This window comes from Protomyctophum bolini, assembly GCF_963924005.1.
Source record: "Protomyctophum bolini genome assembly, chromosome: 3".
Lineage (NCBI taxonomy): Eukaryota > Metazoa > Chordata > Actinopteri > Myctophiformes > Myctophidae > Protomyctophum > Protomyctophum bolini.
In genome coordinates this window covers 26788907-26808909 of record NC_137864.1, presented here as the reverse complement: position 1 = coordinate 26808909, position 20003 = coordinate 26788907, and the positions used below count along the sequence as shown (strand labels likewise).

The following is a 20003-nucleotide window of genomic DNA, read 5'->3' as shown; positions in this document are numbered from 1 at the left end:
CATGGGCTATAACCCATCGTTTTTGTCATTTCGTCATTTTTTTCAAATCTTCAAAAATGATGAAAAACTGCGCGCTATAGTATGCCGTACGATATGGGCTATAGCCCACGGTCCAAAATGATGAGAAACGAGGCTAACTTTTTTTTTCAAAATTTCAAAAAACATGGGCTATAACCCATCGTTTTTGTCATTTCGTCATTTTTTTCAAATCCTCAAAAATGATGAAAAACGGCGCGCTATAGTATGCCGTACGATATGGGCTATAGCCCATGGTCCAAAATGATGAGAAACGAGGCTAACTTTTTTTTTCAAAATTTCAAAAAACATGGGCTATAACCCATCGTTTTTGTCATTTCGTCATTTTTTTCAAATCCTCAAAAATGATGAAAAACGGCGCGCTATAGTATGCCATACGATATGGGCTATAGCCCATGGTCCAAAATGATGAGAAACGAGGCTAACTTTTTTTTTCAAAATTTCAAAAAACATTGGCTATAACCCATCGTTTTTGTCATTTCGTCATTTTTTTCAAATCCTCAAAAATGATGAAAAACGGCGCGCTATAGTATGCCGTACGATATGGCAGTGCCGTTTCTACGGGGGGGCACTAGGGGGCGCTGCCCCCCCAGATAGACTTTGTGCCCCCCCAGTCCAGAACCCTACCCCACCATTATTTTTAATGTTTTACAGGTTTAAAATATATATAATGTGTTATTTTCATGTTCTTTGTGTTTATAATAAATTTACATTTTCTAATGAATTCATAGTAATAAAAATGCAATAATAAAAAGTACACTGGCACCTAGTCGGTGCACCTAGTCGGATTCGTTTTGATGCAGCGCACCAAAAGCTACGTCATTACCTGTGTTGACACGCAGGGCGGGTCAATTCAAATATTTTCAGACTTCAGTCACAGTGAAAACAAACCCAAACCGGTAAAATTGAATCATGGATATTAGGAACTGGCTCAAAGCCAAAACACCAAACTCTATAAACCCACCAGCACCTTCAGAAAGGCAGACTGATGACGATACTGAAACCACCGCCATGTCGCCTGTTGTTGTTAATATTGCGGGGAGTCGTTCGAGCACCGAGCACTACTAAATGCGCAACGAAATTCGGTCGTCGGATCACATTACTGGGGGTTCGCGAGTGTCGGATAGCATTATTCCAGTGAGGCAGAGGGCTGCGGTAGCAACTTCCACAGCAGCAGCTCAACTTTCAGACCTCCACCACCACCGCATGCTTCTCCACCAGAGGTTCTTGGTTCTGGCACACCGTCACCGAATCAGGTAAAACGGGACAAATACCCAAGTAGCCTTCATAATGGCAAAAAACGCTCGTTTATGAGTGCATGGTTTCAGGGCAGGGACTGGCTGGAGACAGATGTTACATTTTGTTTCCCATGCAGGAAATTCCGTGCAGCATGTAATGGCAATGTTCAGATTACATTCACGTTGAAAGAATTTCGTAATTGAAAGCACGCAACAGAATCAAACAAAGGCTTAAATAAGCATGCGCTCTCTAAAGAGCATTTGATGTGTGCCGACATTTGGAGGGAGGGAGACAGACGCGCAGATCCCCCCCCCCCCCCCCCCTTTGCCTCCCGACATAAATACACTATTGTTTTTGGTTGGTGCATAAACTTTTACTCATATTCCCCTACCGTGGAGATGGCGACATATAAAAGACACTATAAGCCTAAATGCTCAACTATTTGTTGGTGATTAATGGTTGGTGCATAGGCTATAGTCTTTTTTTTCCTACTTTCCTCCCGCCGTGGAGATGCTCATTGTGTTCATTGTGTTGTTGGTGCGATGCGATCGTGTTTCCACATGACAGTATATAGGCTATGTTTGTTTGTTTGTTCTATTGGCTACAATAATTAGGCTATATTATTTGTTTTGGTGTATAATTGGAACCTATACTTGTAGCCCTTCTCCAAGCCTTTTGTGTTGTTTTATTGTATAGGCCTATGTGAGAGCTTAATTGCTATATATGGATGTGAACTTGAAAAATCAAGTGCCCCCCTTGGAAATATGAATGCCCCCCTGCTGATTATTCCCTGGATACGGCACTGCGATATGGACTATAGCCCATAATCCAAAATGATGAGAAACGAGGATAACTTTTTTTTCCAAAATTTCAAAAAACATGGGCTATAACCCATCGTTTTTGTCATTTCGTCATTTTTTTCAAATCTTCAAAAATGATGAAAAACTGCGCGCTATAGTATGCCGTACGATATGGGCTATAGCCCACGGTCCAAAATGATGAGAAACGAGGCTAAGTTTTTTTTTCAAAATTTCAAAAAACATGGGCTATAACCCATCGTTTTTGTCATTTCGTCATTTTTTTTCAAATCCTAAAAAATGATGAAAAACGGCGCGCTATAGTATGCCGTACGATATGGGCTATAGCCCATGGTCCAAAATGATGAGAATCGAGGCTAACTCTTTTTTTCAAAATTTCAAAAAACATGGGCTATAACCCATCGTTTTTGTCATTTCGTCATTTTTTTCAAATCCTCAAAAATGGATTGCGGTGCGCTATAGCAGTGATACTCAACCTCAGGCCCGCGGGCCACATCAGGCCCGCGGGACCATTATGACTGGCCCACCAATGAAAATCTAAAAAAAAGAAGAAAAAAAATCTGGAAAATTAAATAAAAATAAATAAATCTGAATGAAGTTATCTTTAATTACATTATTATAAGTAATACTATTAGAGTTGTACTATTACTGGAACGAAAATAAAAGCTTGGGGGAGGGGGGGGGGGGAGATGCAATGCAAATGAAAGACATATAGGTGTGTGGGCCTTCCAGCAATAGCATTTATGAGATGTGATACAGTGATAATGATGTAGTTATATAATGGCACCTCTATTAATTATGTTGAAAGTTTATTTCATTTCTTAACTGACTGAACTCCCCCCCCCCACACACACACACGCGCACGTACACACACACACACACACACACACACACACACACACACACACACACACACACACACACACACACACACACACACACGCACAAAGAAAGAAAGCCCTGGAACCCAGTCATTTTTATAACATGCAAAAAAGGTATAGTTTCCCTATATCTATGTTGGAAAAGGGGGTATTATAGTTGACTGACATGGGGGCATATTCACTGCTAGCTGCTGCATTTCCACAATGATATTCCTAGTCATATCCCTAAGTCCTGTTTGAGTCCTTCCAAAGCAGCTTAATAGCATAAAGGTGTGCAATGAAAGCAAGGGCTTAATTTCACAGGTGTACATTTGATTCAAGCCCAGCACAAAAACTTTCCCATGAATATAAATAAAACATCCTACTTTGGTTATGAAGAAACATTCCATTTTTGTCTTTTGCTCTGAACTTGCTGTGGTTTGAGTCTGTGATGAAATAAGATCTACTGTATCTTTATGTATCACTCAATATTTTTGGCAATCAATTTTGAGTGTTTTTGATGTGTGCTGAGTTCTGACAATAAAATGGAATTTTATAACGTGCCCTGTCTTGGTGTAAATTAATTATGGTTGCGGCTGGTACAACACTTACACATTTGCATGTAATTTGAGTGAAAGTAGAAAAATGCTCTCTTCGGAGTGCAGATCTCTATGGACTAAATCAGTGATACTCAACCTCAGGCCCGCGGGCCACATCAGGCCCGCGGGACCATTATGACTGGCCCACCAATGAAAATCTAAAAAAAAGAAGAAAAAAAAATCTGGAAAATGAAATAAAAATAAATAAATCTGAATGAAGTTATCTTTAATTACATTATTATAAGTAATACTATTAGAGTTGTACTATTACTCGAACGAAAATAAAAGCTTGGGGGGGGGGGGGGGGGAGATGCAATGCAAATGAAAGACATATACTGTGTAGGCTATCCCTATTCCCTGACATAATTTTATAGCTAAACGGACAGAATTCTATTCTATTTGAATGATGAAACCCAGCTGCCATTAATAGTGGGAAATGGAAATTGCGGAAATGGAAATTTCTAGTTTCACAATACAATCTCCCCAAAAGCATGTTGCCTTAGAAATTAATTCCAACACACATTAAATATTTGATGTCTTTTATTGCATTTCCATCTCTTTTGTACTCCTAATCAAAAAAGTCGGCACGTTAAAAGCAGCCACTCTATGCCTAACTAAACCTGTTACATGGATAATCTACCTGGATTAAAACGTTGTCTTCTCATATACAAATTCTCCCATTACAAACTGCATTCACAAAGCCTTATGAAAGTATAGTTCCACTAAATATTCACAACAGAGGAGCTAAAAGATATAGATCCCGTCGGCAATCTCCTGTATACTAACACCATTTAGTGTGCCAAATTACTTTTTGTCTGCAAGCTTAGTAGCTATTAAATAGTACATGAGATGCATACTAAATTCTGGCAATTTTGTAGAAGTGAAAGCATACCGTTTTGAAGATACTATACAGTAGGTTGAAAATAACGTACTGTTTAGTAGGTAGTATGTTTATCATGTGATTTGATGAAACCATACAGTACCAATTTGGCTATTATCTATTGTGTGTGCTGTCTTTTCGGAAGGCAAGTAGTGAGAGGGACATGCCCTTGAACATGTTCAAGAATTGGTACCCTTGATTCTCAACCTGTAGGCCGTGAGGACATTGCAAATTATCATTTAAAATATTATGCACTAAAAACAAATGTCATGGACTGCGTCCGGAATCACATACTAACATACTATTTAGTATGTCAAATGACTTAGTATGTCCGAAAGCTTCTATACTACATAGTAAATTTAGGCAATTTTGTAGAATTCAAAGTAAAACCATACTGCTTAGTAGATACTAAACAGTAAACTGGAAATAGCAATTATGTAATATATAGTACGTTGTGTAGTTTCGGACGCAACCATGGTTTTCTTTTTTTACAACTTTTTGATACTGATAAATATAAACTTAATGTTAAGTAAACATGCCATAAAAATGCACGTGACCCACAGACCCACCCATTTCCGTTGCCGTGTTAAGTGGTCAGATAGATGGACCACGAACACTTTCAAAATTTTCAAATGATTTTCAATTTCCACGATCCAGAAAAGGTTGTGAACCCCTGTACTAGAACCATGTTGAAACATGTCAGATGGTACCAACATCAGCTGGGATCATCAGAGACAGACTTTAACATACTGGAAGTAAAACTATGGATTAAGAGAATAATTTCACTTTAAATGCTTTTGATCCAATTACATTAATTACACCAAAGGATACAGTAGAGCACATTTTACAGCATGTGGGATAAATGAGACCGCCTTTAATTTGAACTCAATGGAGCACCTTTTTAGGCAATATGTTTACATGGTAAAAAAGAAAAAAGTGAACAAAGGCCTCCATATCTCATCAATCCAATGAACCAACCTAACTATAATTTAACATGTTCGTCAGCCAAGCTGGATTTAATAAAGGCATCTTCCCAGCTACTGAGCAGACAGCCTGTGGTTCAGGCACATATCAATACACCTCGTAATCACATATTCACATTCCTTCTGAGTAAAACCCAACAGAACAGCAACCACGTTGTGGGATATTTCAGAGAGATGCCACTGAGCACTTTCGCATAGTACAGTAACGGTACATGTCAATCATACAAGACTGATGTTGATGCTGCAAGTAGTTCAAGATTTCAGATGACTGTGAAAAATGGCGATGTGGTTGCACGTTTGTTGGATTTACTGTTGAGTGTTTGGGTATGCAGCAGTTAGGATTACATGGCAGGTCAGTCACAAGCAGGCTCAACAAAAAACAAACCTTCAAGTTTCGGCTGGATAACTACATTGTTTTTCTTCCTTCACTATATACAGTACATTTTCACATCAAATTATATCCACAACCTGTGTGTGTGTGTGTGTGTGTGTGTGTGTGTGTGTGTGTGTGTGCACGGCTGCGCGCATGTGTAAAAATAATGTATGTCAGACACAGTTCACATTACAAGGGGAGTTTAAGTAAAGCAAACTTAAGGAAAGTTGTAATGAGAAGATGTATTGGTTTCTGTTCTAAATCACTGCATGTTGCTAGGCTAGGAAATGTTTGGTGTCACAACCACATAATGCATGCAAAGCAAAGTGTGTGTATGTGTGTGTGTGACTCTGTGTGTGTGTGTGTGTGTGTGTGTGTGTGTGTGTGTGTGTGTGTGTGTGTGTGTGTGTGTGTGTCCAAAATGCTTACAAAACAGAACCACAGGTGGTCTGTGAAAAAAATAAATAAAGAACTAAATATAACCAACATACATGATGTTCTAAAGACAAACCACTAACAACATACTGTATACTATAGTATAGCCATATTCAAACTCATTCCCTTTCTCACCATAAATAAATACAAAGAACACATATATACAATAAACCAGTTGCTAGCCCTCCAGACATGAAAAACATCCTTTCACTCTCCTGTATCTCCATGTATACAGACCACAACATCGTCAGTGTTAGTTTAACTCTAAGAGTGTAAAAATAGACCACTATAGTGTCACTTCCACCACGGTCACAGTTAAGAGTAACACTCAGGATTTTGCAGACATGACAGAGTTGATATAGAGAGCAACAGTGACCTTCAGTGTCTCTGCAATGGTCCCTGGAGTTTGGAAGCAAGGTCAAATGAGAGTACTGGGACTGGACGAAGTACTGCTGTAGTCTTCAAGCTCTCAGGATGTCCTACTGTAGTTGTAGTGTTATGATGAACCAAGTAGGCAAAACATGGTTTAATTTGTCTCAAAATACTGTATACAAAATGTGTCCAAAACCTGTATTTTATTTTGGACACAGCAGATAGGAGGAAACATTAGAGGCCAAAATACATCTAAACTGTTTGTGAAAATGTACTTCTACAGTATAAAGTATATTTTCAAATGTATTTTTGGTCAATCTGTATAGATATTTGTATACATACAGTATGAAGTAATCTATTTGCAGTTCAGGGACCCAGGGAAGGACAGAATGGATGGAATTAGCAGGAGTGGGTGATCTGAACAGACCTGGGTGCTAAATCAGTGTTTCTCAACTAGTAGGGCCCGACCCCAAATTCCCAAATGGGGTGGCAAATATTCAATGACTTCGTTAGAGGAATACTGTGATGTTTAACACATTAGGGCCAATGTCACTGAAGACCCAGTGGGAAACTACAGTTGCTGAGAAGCATTGTTCACTATATCACTTGTGATACTGATTAGAATGCAGGCGAGGGTGGGGAGGGCAGGCCCAGGGGAGAGGGCGGGGTGGCAGCTCTAGGGGGCGTAGGAGGAGGGGATGGAAACATAGCCGACTCAAAGGGAGAGGTGGGGGGTTTGGTAGGGGAGTACGGAGACGAGGAGGCAGCAGCAGCAGCCGCCTTGATGGGAGAAGATGGAGTTGAGGAGGTGCATTTGGTGGGGGAGGCAGGGAGAGGCCGGGTGGGAGAGGAGGGAGAGGAGAAGGCCTGTTTGGCAAGGGAAGAGGAGGTGGGGGAAAGAGGAGAGGAGGCTGGCTTAGGGGAGGTCGGTTCAGTGGGGGAGGAAGGAGAGGAGAAGGCTGCTTTTGTGGTGATGGAGAGATAGGGAGAAGGCGAGGCAGATGTTGTGGGAGAGACAGAAACCGGGGAGGCTTGTTTGCTGGGGGAGGAGGGGCTAGGGGGAGCTGGTTCTACAGGGGAGGAAGTGTATTCAGTAGGAGGAGACGGACTGGGAGGATCTGGTTCGACAGGGGAGGAGGTGTGTTCAATAGGAGAAGATGGGCTAGGGGGAGCTGGTTCGACAGGGGAGGAGGTGTGTTCAATAGGAGAAGATGGGCTAGGGGGAGCTGGTTCGACAGGGGAGGAGGTGTGTTCAATAGGAGAAGATGGGCTAGGGGGAGCTGGTTCGACAGGGGAGGAGGTGTGTTCAATAGGAGAAGATGGGCTAGGGGGAGCTGGTTCGACAGGGGAGGACGTGTGATCAGTAGGAGGAGCTGGTTCTACAGGAGAGGAGGTGTGATCAGTAGGAGGAGCTGGTTCTACAGGAGAGGAGGTGTGATCAGTAGGAGGAGCTGGTTCTACAGGAGAGGAGGTGTGATCAGTAGGAGGAGCTGGTTCTACAGGAGAGGAGGTGTGATCAGTAGGAGGAGCTGGTTCTACAGGAGAGGAGGTGTGATCAGTAGGAGAAGAAGGGCTGGGGGGAGCTGGTTCAACAGGGGAGGATGTGTGTTCAATAGGAGAAGAGGGGCTAAGAGGAGCTGGTTCTACAAGAGAGGAGGTGTGTTCAGTAGGAGAAGAGGGGCTAGGAGGAGCTGGTTCTACAGGAGAGGAGGTGTGTTCAGTAGGAGAGAAGGGGGCAGGGGGTGCTGACTTGGCAGGGGAGGAAGAGGGGGGTGAGATCAGTGTCAGGTTGGTGGGAGACGACGGAGACGGGTAAGAGCCGGATGTGGTGGGTGTGGCATGAGGGACACAGCCAAAGACAGCAGGAGGCGCAGCAGGCGACAGGCTTTCAGGTGCAGGGTTATGGTCCATGGGTGGAGCAGAAGGTGAGGTGGGGAGGATGGAGGTGAAGGGGAAGGCCTGGCGCGAGGAGGTGGGAGAGGGTGAGAAATGAAGAGCGCTTACGGGGTCTGAGGGGGGTGGAGAACAGTTGAGCCTGGAGGGAGACAGAGGGGGAGAGGACTGAGCCCTCAGAGACTCTGAGGTCCCTGGACTCCTGGCATCCTCGGTGGGTGTTGTTAGCTCTGGCGGTGGCGCTTTGGTGGGAGAGACTGGCTGGGGAGAGGGTGCCGTCTTGGTTGGCTTGACTTGGAGGGCAGAAGAGGCTTTTCCAGCTGAGGGCTGAGGTGGGCCGTGCCAGCGGTGGGTCAGTTGGATGTCCTCCTTATCTAGAGCTGTGTTCTGGCAATGACAGAGATGGGAAGAGAGACAGTTAGCGGGCACTCACAACCTGCAGACCCCATACAGTACCAGTGAGAGAGAGGTATACAGAGGGTCAATCTATGGGGAAGACGCAAAAGTCCTTGAGAGTTTTAAATTGAGATTCATCATCAACCTTTCATCCTTTTCTTTAAAGGGCTGAACTCTATTTCTGATTTGTTTTACAACTCAACCTTTTCTGCAAATAATGTAGTGACTGCTGCCCAAAAGTTTTACCAATTATGTACCGTTTAATCAAGTTCTGTGAATGAGCAAACAGAAGATGAAGCACACCAATGGATATGGACATAAATAACTGAAACATGGCCCAACAGATACATCCAGGATATTTCCCACAGTAGACTGACCCCGCCAGAAGGCAAATCACAGCGTTGTGCAGAAGGGAAAATGAGAAAGCGAGGCTTTGCTCATTTTATTCAGACTTTACACAATGTTATTGATTGATTTGGAAATAAGGTTGGGACAACCTAATCCCATTGAATATAATTTCTCTTTTTCCCTTGTGCTAAATCTTAGTAGCACAACATAGGAGGTGGAAGCGGCAGGGTGTTAGTACATACCATTGCCTTGGAGCTAATTCAGGGGATGGTAATGCAGGTTGCATGTTGGCAGAGGGGGTGAGGGAGAGAGGAAGAAGCAGAGAGGGACAGAGACTAGTCTTACTCACATCTTCACAAACATAACAAGTTGACACAGAAAATAAAGCGTGGTGGTTAGCGGACAGGTGTTGTTCCAGCGCAGTGCCAAATTGGACATCAATATGCTGTTCAACAGTCAACACCAGCTGAACTTTTTCTACGTTGGAACAACAAACTTAAATGTGTGCACTCTTCTGGGGATTTCTAGGACTGTTCGTGTTTATCAAAATGTTGAGGTTTCAGGTTGCTGTACTCGTGAACATGGTGCTCTTCAAAGTGTAAGGGAGTACACTTTGCATTCCTAGGTCAATCTTAGAGCAGTAATTAGTGCAGTACTAAGATTCGACCACAAGGTGGCGGTAAATGACTATAAATGAGTATTAGAATTGTATCAGCCAAATGTGTTTGCAGGCTTTGCAAATGCAAGTCATGCCTATTAGATCAATGTAATTCACAGTGAATGTAGATAAATATGCACAACTTAGATTTGACCTCAAATGAGCTACATTACTTTGAATGAGACAGCAAATAGGTGCAATTTAGAGTAAAATGACAAAGAGGAAGGCAAATGAAAGTGATGTAGCATTTGCAGAGTGCCAGGCTTGTAGACATGCCAATTGCCAAATAAATAACCTCAACGACAATGTTACAACATAATGCCACAAAACCCTTTAACAATTTTTTTTTTTCTCACATACATACCACAATGGAGTTGATCAGAATGAAAACAAATGGACTTTGGGACGAGAAGAAGAGAGTGAATGACTGACTATACTATAGGATGATTGAAACATGTGTGTTTATGGGCACAGGAGGTTGCTGTAGTGTAGAGAGTTAGCCATGGACCCACAACAATCTGTTAACTGAGAGCCGGCAGCCTGGGGAGGGGAGAAGAGGAAAATATAAAGAAGAAGAGAGACAGAGGCACACTGCAAAACCCTGAGTGTTCATTTAACTTTACGGGTCCATTGTTGGGTACAGGCTTTTGTTCCGACACCATTATTGGTCATTAGACAACCTACCTCAAACCATAACCTAACCATAACCGCAAACACGGGAGCAGCGCATGTTCAAGCGCTAGTCCGACCGTTGTTCCCGCATGTCGTACTAATTCCCCGTCGGAATTACCATCGGATCCCCCATTGTTACACCGGAGAAAAAATACTGGGGTTCTCTTACAAACTCAGGGTTTTTGCAGTGCAGGAAGACAAAGGTGAAAGAGAGAAAAGTGGTGATGAAGGTAGACTGGATGGAGAAGCCAATGGAGAGAATGGTAAAGGCTAAAGCGCATGATTTATACTTTGTCGCATAGTGGTGTCACACACCAACAGAAGCAGATCTACAAGTTCACCCTTTGTGAGCTTGTAGATCATCTACTTTTGGAGCACGACAAGGCACCATAAATTGAGAGAGAAGAGAGAAAGAAATAGAGAGGAGGGTGGAGCATGAAGCGTGTACCCAGCACTTTGCTGCAGGCATCCCCTCTGGTCCTGTGGGTGGAGTGGAGGAGGGGTGTGGATGAGGAGGAGATGTGGGGGAGGAGGAGGAAGAGTGGGAGGAGGAGGAGGAGGTGGAGCCTCCAAGGCCAGGCCTCCACCATTGATTCACCTCAAACTGTCAAAAAAGATTTACAACAAAATGAGGCTCCAGTGGCGATGGGAGAAATCAAATCCAATCTCCGACCAAAAGAGGCCTGTAGTGCAAGTGTCCTCAATACACGGGACGTAGGGTTGAGGAAATGCTGCCATGTCACCCCGGGACGGAGGACAGGGTGGCTGATGGGAGCATGTAGGAGTTGATGTAGTCAGCAAATCAATGCCCTACATACCCACGTCATACTACAATGTAACAGGACAGGAGCATAAATAGCCGATCTACAAGCTCACAATGCATTGCGAGCTTGTAGATCAGCCATTTTTTCTGTGATGTGTCTGTGGGTTTTTATACATATTATTTTATAACTATCGAACCAATGCAAATTTAACAAGATATTGATTGTGACTAAATAATAATGACATTGGATCTATTGGAACACAGGTTAAATGTTCCATTTTCTGACAAGTAACAGTTTTGGACATACAAGGTTTTCACCCGACATTGACAATATGTACTAGTGTGGTTCTAAAGTGTAAAAGTATAGAGACTAGAATGAACCACTATATCTGTACTAGTGCAGTACAGACAAAGGCAGACAGATGGACAGACAGACAGGCTGAGCAGCATGGCTATAGGGGAGTGACATGGGGGAGGGTGACCTGATGTGACAGGGAGGAAGAAGAACAGGGAGGACATCCGCCCCCCACCCGCCCCACCCCTCAACAATAACAGGAAGTGATGTAACCCGAGGACTTGAAAAGGAACGGGACAGGATGGAGAGGATGTGATGTTGTGTGTGTGTGTGTGTGTGTGCATACGCCTCAGAAAGGCTGTGTACCTCTGGGAGTACACTATATTTATGGCAATGAATGAAAAGCCCACTCCGCCACCCCTAGCTGGCTGTAGAATCCTGATTAGAGCAGCAAAGGTTGCCTTATCCAAGATTGTGCATTACCTTCACCCATTCATACACCAATGGCGGCGGAAACCATGCAAGGCACCAACCAGCACATCAGGAGCAATTCGGGATTCAGTGTCTTGCTCAAGGACACTTTGACACTTACTCTGTTCGAACTGGCAACCTTGTGGTTACCATCCGGCCACTCTACCCCTGGAGATTTGAGATGTTTTCACTTATATTTTGATGTCAAAACATACATCCTTCTACATTGTGGTTATGCCTCTTTAATCTGTATACTGCATCAGGCTTGTAAATAATCTTGTATATTATATTATATTATATATTTGTATGTATGAGTGTATGAGGATATACTATGTGCGCAGTATTTAAATCAACAACATTTGAGTCAAACCATCACTGCCAAGCAGTGTACTAAAACATTTGACTTTGGAAACATTTCTTTGTAAAATAACCTGACATCCAGTATTCAATTTGTCACTATCCTGTCAGACATTTAATATCAGAACTTTGCAAAGTACAAACGGCAACCAGGAGATCAAACTAGACAATTTACTGCAAAAGCTCAGCGATAAGATACAATTAATTGTGTGAGTGCGTGTTTGTTTGTTCTTACCATAATGACTGCCACCCCAGCAGAGGTGCTGTTGTGCTTGGGTGCAGTGTTAAAGTGCGTCATCAGTTTACCTGTCACCTCCATTTTCATATTGCTTTCCATGGCCATGTCATCCTAAAAAGAAACACACAGTGTACAGTCTATATAGATATAACAACATACCATACAGGTTGTATTCTGAATATAATTATTATATTATATAGTATTGTTGTCTTTTCCTTAGACGTACACACACACACACAACTATAGTCAGATGCAGGACGTTACCGTGACCCATGGGTGGCAGAGGACATCATCTGCTGTGTAACGAGCCTGAGCATTCACCTGCAGCATCTTCCCAATTAGGTCCTGCACACACACACACACACACACACACACACACACACACACACACACACACACACACACACACACACACACACACACCTTATAATATCCATGTTACTGACCATGATATACTTAGTTTGATGATGTCTTGTTGTGATCGTTTTTGACTTTGCCATCATGTGAAACTCTACGCAGACAGATCCAATTATTCAGCTCACCTCTAGCCAGCTGGAGGCGCTTTCTTCACAGTGAGAGCCATCTCTAATAACAGCCCTGCATGAAGTCGAGGTGGCAGCATAAAAGCAGCTCATTAAACTATAGGAGCTCTGCCTGGCATGGTAATCAGGGTTTGTCTCTGTAGTACATGACATTAATTTACAGGGTTCTGCTGGCTAAGTGTTCTCTTGCTAAAGAGTAGTCATTACGTGCATGTGCACGTGTGTGTGTGTGTGTGTGTGTGTGTGTGTGTGTGTGTGTGTGTGTGTGTGTGTGTGTGTACACGTGCCAAGTGGCAGAAAGAGGTTGTCCAAATGTTTAGACAAACAACTGTTAATGCAGCAGCACAGCATGCTGCCATCTTGGACCATATCAGCTGTGCTGGGATTGGCTCTCCTCTAAACACACGACAAGGATCTCTGCTTGTTGAAGAACTCTAACTGAATTTTGCTGACTTTAGCAAATACATTTAGTAATTTACCATATTTAGTAATTTGAGGACTCACTGTACACACAACGACGAGGCACTGGAGTGCGAAGTGCGAAGTGTGAAGTGAAGTGTTAACTTGGAAGTAGTGAGATTTGGCACCAGGGCAACGTGCAACAGTATGAATGTTTACAATAGCTGTCCATGGTGTGCATCAGAGCTCCCAACCTTGACTGAGTCGCTGATGTTATCCCAGTAAGGAGAGGGGAAGTCCAGCTGACCTACAAGGATCTGGTCAAACAAGTCTTCCTGCAGGTCGCTCTCACTGGACGGACGGACGGACGGACAGACACACACACACACACACACACACACACACACACACACGTATGTAAATGTAAGGACAATTGTCAGAAGTAGTTGCAAGCTTGTAGATATAGTCTATATTCACTAATTAAACGTTTTGCCCGGCTGTAGAGCACCGAGTTGGTAACAATGGATACCCGTGGTACCCGTGTCAGAGTCTGTGTCCCATTTATGCCCATATATGGAGATTTCCGTGGGCCCGACCGACTCGACACTGGGCACTGCACTCCCTGTGGGGGTGTGCAACGTGTGTGTCGAATTTGAAGTCGGCGGGGCGAACGGTTCTCGAGTACACACATACAGACAGACGTACAGAGATGTGGTGCATTTATAGATAGATATAGTTATTAGTGTATATGCAGTGATCTGTTGCATCTTCCAGTTCCTGAATTAGCCATTGATGGTGTACTGGCCGGAAATCAAATAGCTTAGAATTAAATTGGCTAGAGGCCAAACTTACATGCCGACTCCTGCTCTACTATATTATAGTAGATATGTTAACATAATTATAACATAATTAATAGTGGGATGTTAATCTATGTCACACCACACATAAAAAAAACAACACGTAGGTTCTAATCATCCGTGAATTTGCATCTAATGAAAATGCATTGGTGAATAAAAAGCAGGTGGACACACACTTGAGCTGCTACTGGATATGACGTAGCACTGAAAACCTCATTTAACATATTTAGAATTCATGGCGGCATGATGAAGCTGCACATGATAGACCAATAAGATCATATGGTTTGAATAAGTCATGCAAAAGCTTATTGAGCAACCTGAGAAAGGGCTGTGCAATTAACATGGCACGCTTTAATCAATATTTGTAAAATATTAGCAAGTTATTACTGCACTTTCATCCAATTTAAAGCATCTAGTTTTCTAGTAGATGAAAATGCAAAGATTGTTTTCTTCCCCAAAGGACATATTAGAGATTAGACTGTCAAATTGTGCCAACAATATCCTGAAAAAACATTATCATGCAGTCCTAATATAAGCTGTACCTTCTGAAGGGAGGAAAGCCACAGAGAAGGATGTATGTTATGACACCAGCTGCCCAGATATCCACCTTCAGTCCATACCTGACAAAAAGGAGCGAGGGATGGAACAAATGAATAGAGGAATAATGAGAAATAAAGAACATAGTAGAACATGATAGGGGGAAAGGATGGGGGACACCCGAGCAAAAGGTTAAAGGAAAACTTTGTAGATTGTCAACATAAATCCCATTGTTCTGATGTGAGGAAAGTAATAATTAAGTGTGGCAAAAAATCATAATACACCTTTAATCCTCTGAAGTTACTTCACATAAATTAATGAGTAACTAGCCCATTTAATTTTCAGTAACTGTAATTGTTACTGCCACAATATCACTACTACCAGGATCAGAATCAGAATCTTTATTGTCATTGTACAAGACAACAAAATTGATTGGGAATCCAGATCAAGTGCATTAAAAAAAACATACTCTATATAAAGAAACAGACATTAGGACATATCCTAATGTGCTATGACTGCTCTGCTATTTTTCATTTATGTCTATGCAGCCTTATGCAAAGGTTTAAATGTAATTTAGAAATAATAATTTCTATCTTTACCCAGACTCAGCAATGATTTCGGGGGCCACATATGTGGGGGTTCCACACACAGTGTACAGGGGTCCCTCCACCACAGTGGCCAAGCCGAAGTCCCCCAACTTCACAGACTTGATACCGTCTGGGTACTCAAACACCTACAACACACATAAAGTTCAATGTCACTGTGCTGTTGTGTGCAAAAGTAACTGGAAGTTATGTATATGTGCATATTGTGTATGCACTGGGAGTACATACAAACAAATCATGAATTGTTTTTGTCTGTATCCATGTGTGGGCGCAATGTCACAGTGAAGTTATAGGCAAACTACAAATAACATCATGAAGACAGTTTGATGTAAACTAGTTTGCTATCGTCTGCTCGTTATTACAAAGACTATTATTGTTGTTTGAGACAGAAATAATTATACAGCGTTACACTGGGTGCACATCACTGCCAACAGCTACCAGTTGTTGATTTAGGTGTGTATTCAAACCTATCAACCATTTCTGTGCTCGGAAGTAGTCTTATATGATGGTCGGACGGTACCAATTCTGGCCACTAGTGGCGCTAGTGAGCAATTTAATGCATAATTTGCATAATTAATTATGCAAATTAGTAATTAAAATTCTCGACATTCCATGAATTCCATATATATAATTAGCATAATCATAAATCATAAATATCCATAAATATAAATATCCATAAATATAATTAGCATATAATAGTTTATAATTAAATAATAATAAAAACTAATGATAGTTATTTATAAAATGCATGATGTGTGTGTGATTAGCTGATCTCATCTCTCTCTCTCCCTGCGTCTCATGTGCCATGCCTCCCCAAAAGCCAGCAGAGATGCTGACTCGAAGGTGTGAAAAACAAACAAATGTAAATTTGTTTGTTTGTCCCTGGGGGTGAGGTGGGGGGGATGGGCTCCCAGTCTTTGTGGAATGCCATGGGCCAGACATGCAAATTAAATGAAGCGCGGGGGTGGGGTGGGGGGATGGGTTCTGACCAGGTGCCAGACATGCAAATTAGATAAACAAGGGGGGGATGGGCTCTAACCAGGTGCCAGGTGCGACATGCAAATTAAATGAAGAGCGGGGGTGGGTTGGGGGGATGGGCTCCCCCCTTTGTGGAATGCCAGGTGCCAGACATGCAAATTAGATAAACACAGAGGTGGGGGCTCCACTCTTTGAAGTGAATTGTATGCATAAATTAATCAAGTTAGTATTTAAATTCCTTACATACATTGACAGTGGGTGTGTGATTCCTCCTAGTGGTCAATCTCTATATATATATATAATTACACTGCAATACCTACTATGCCCTGATGTGATCTCAGTCATCTAGGGCAATGTTTTTTCAATCAATGGTCTGGGGACCACCAATGGTCCTTGAATGTAATTCTTGTGAAAAATCAATGATACCCCCCTAGTGTTCAATCTCTATATAAATATTTACACTGCAATACCATTTATGCCCTGATGTGATCTCAGTCATCTAGGGAAATGTTTTTCAATCATTGGTCTGGGGACCACCAGTGGTCCTTGAATGTAATTCTTGTGTAAGTCAAGGATACCCCACCTAGTGGTCAATTTCTATATATATATATATATATATATATATATATAATTACCCTGCAGTACCTACTATGCCCTGATTTCAGTCACCTAGTGCAAATGTTTTTCAATCATTGGTCTGGGGACCACCAGTGGTCCTTGAATGTAATTCTTGTGTAAGTCAAGGATACCCCACCTAGTGGTCAATTTCTATATATATATATATATATATATATAATTACCCTGCAGTACCTACTATGCCCTGATTTCAGTCACCTAGTGCAAATGTTTTCAAGCAATGGTCAGGGGGGGCTACCGGTGGTCTTTGAGAGGGTATAGGTGACCCCACCAGCTAAATCATGGAGAGTTGGTAACCAAATAGGCTCCTTATAGATCTTTAACTCTATACTTTTCAATATTTGGTGTTTTGTGCGGTGTCTTTGAATTTTGTATGTTTCATATGGTACTAATGTGTCGGGGTAATGGTATGTCTAGTATTATTTTTGGTGTTTTGTGTTGTGTCTTTGAATTTTGTATGCTTCATGTGGTACTAATGTGTTTGGGTTATTGTCTGTCTTGTATTATTTTCGGTGTTTTGGGTTGTGTCTTTGAATTTTTTATGTTTCATGTTGTCCTAATGGGTTGGGTATTGTATATCTTGTATTACTTTTTGTGTTTTGTGTTGTGTCTTTGAATTTTGCATGCTTCATGTGGTACTAGGTGTTTGGGTTATTGTCTGTCTTGTATTATTTTTGGTGTTTTGTGTTGGGATCTTTGAATTTTTTATGTTTCATGTTTGTCCAAATGGGGTTGGGTATTGTATATCTTGTATTATTTTTTGTGTTTTGTGTTGTGTCTTTGAATTTTGCATGCTTCATGTGGTACTAGGTGTTTGGGTTATTGTCTGTCTTGTATTATTTTTGGTGTTTTGTGTTGGGATCTTTGAATTTTTTATGTTTCATGTTGTCCAAATGGGGTTGGGTATTGTATATCTTGTATTATTTTTGGTGTTTTGTGTTGTGTCTTTGAATTTTGTATGATTCATGTGGTACTAGGTGTTTGGGTTATTGTCTGTCTTGTATTATTTTTGGTGTTTTGTGTTGGGATCTTTGAATTTTTTATGTTTCATGTTGTCCAAATGGGGTTGGGTATTGTATATCTTGTATTATTTTTTGTGTTTTGTGTTGTGTCTTTGAATTTTGCATGCTTCATGTGGTACTAGGTGTTTGGGTTATTGTCTGTCTTGTATTATTTTTGGTGTTTTGTGGTGGGATCTTTGAATTTTTTATGTTTCATGTTGTCCAAATGGGGTTGGGTATTGTATATCTTGTATTATTTTTTGTGTTTTGTGTTGTGTCTTTGAATTTTGCATGCTTCATGTGGTACTAGGTGTTTGGGTTATTGTCTGTCTTGTATTATTTTTGGTGTTTTGGGTTGGGATCTTTGAATTTTTTATGTTTCATGTTGTCCAAATGGGGTTGGGTATTGTATATCTTGTATTATTTTTTGTGTTTTGTGGTGTGTCTTTGAATTTTGCATGCTTCATGTGGTACTAGGTGTTTGGGTTATTGTCTGTCTTGTATTATTTTTGGTGTTTTGTGTTGGGATCTTTGAATTTTTTATGTTTCATGTTGTCCAAATGGGGTTGGGTATTGTATATATTGTATTATTTTTTGTGTTTTGTGTTGTGTCTTTGAATTTTGCATGCTTCATGTGGTACTAGGTGTTTGGGTTATTGTCTGTCTTGTATTATTTCTGGTGTTTTGTGTTGGGATCTTTGAATTTTTTATGTTTCATGTTGTCCAAATGGGGTTGGGTATTGTATATCTTGTATTATTTTTTGTGTTTTGTGGTGTGTCTTTGAATTTTGCATGCTTCATGTGGTACTAGGTGTTTGGGTTATTGTCTGTCTTGTATTATTTTTGGTGTTTTGTGTTGGGATCTTTGAATTTTTTATGTTTCATGTTGTCCAAATGTGGTTGGGTATTGTATATCTTGTATTATTTTTTGTGTTTTGTGTTGTGTCTTTGAATTTTGCATGCTTCATGTGGTACTAGGTGTTTGGGTTATTGTCTGTCTTGTATTATTTTTGGTGTTTTGTGTTGGGATCTTTGAATTTTTTATGTTTCATGTTGTCCAAATGGGGTTGGGTATTGTATTTCTTGTATTATTTTTTGTGTTTTGTGTTGTGTCTTTGAATTTTGCATGCTTCATGTGGTACTAGGTGTTTGGGTTATTGTCTGCCTTGTATTATTTTTGGGGTTTTGTGTTGGGATCTTTGAATTTTTTATGTTTCATGTTGTCCAAATGGGGTTGGGTATTGTATATCTTGTATTATTTTTTGTGTTTTGTGTTGTGTCTTTGAATTTTGCATGCTTCATGTGGTACTAGGTGTTTGGGTTATTGTCTGTCTTGTATTATTTTTGGTGTTTTGTGTTGGGATCTTTGAATTTTTTATGTTTCATGTTGTCCAAATGGGGTTGGGTATTGTATATATTGTATTATTTTTTGTGTTTTGTGTTGTGTCTTTGAATTTTGCATGCTTCATGTGGTACTAGGTGTTTGGGTTATTGTCTGTCTTGTATTATTTTTGGTGTTTTGTGTTGGGATCTTTGAATTTTTTATGTTTCATGTTGTCCAAATGGGGTTGGGTATTGTATATCTTGTATTATTTTTTGTGTTTTGTGTTGTGTCTTTGAATTTTGCATGCTTCATGTGGTACTAGGTGTTTGGGTTATTGTCTGTCTTGTATTATTTTTGGTGTTTTGTGTAGGGATCTTTGAATTTTTTATGTTTCATGTTGTCCAAATGGGGTTGGGTATTGTATATCTTGTATTATTT

At 41.1% G+C, this 20003-nt stretch overlaps 1 protein-coding gene across 4 annotated transcripts in view; it reads right to left on the bottom strand.

The window, feature by feature from the left end:
- Positions 1 to 7201: 7201 nt before the first annotated feature.
- The window catches only part of dclk2a (doublecortin-like kinase 2a), a 70553-nt gene continuing 57751 nt past the window's right edge, over positions 7202 to 20003 (bottom strand). For 2 of the 4 annotated variants that reach the window (XM_080760575.1, XM_080760576.1), the window contains exons 12-18: positions 15621 to 15754; positions 15027 to 15104; positions 13882 to 13978; positions 12951 to 13031; positions 12684 to 12797; positions 11011 to 11166; positions 7202 to 8875 (exon numbers count right to left, since the gene is read on the bottom strand). In XM_080760575.1, coding sequence (XP_080616701.1) covers positions 7214 to 8875; positions 11011 to 11166; positions 12684 to 12797; positions 12951 to 13031; positions 13882 to 13978; positions 15027 to 15104; positions 15621 to 15754 — 2322 coding nt within the window. In that variant the 3' untranslated portion in view covers positions 7202 to 7213. The remainder of the gene's footprint in view (positions 8876 to 11010; positions 11167 to 12683; positions 12798 to 12950; positions 13032 to 13881; positions 13979 to 15026; positions 15105 to 15620; positions 15755 to 20003) is intronic. The other 2 variants (XM_080760577.1, XM_080760578.1) reach the window with 1 other exon arrangement.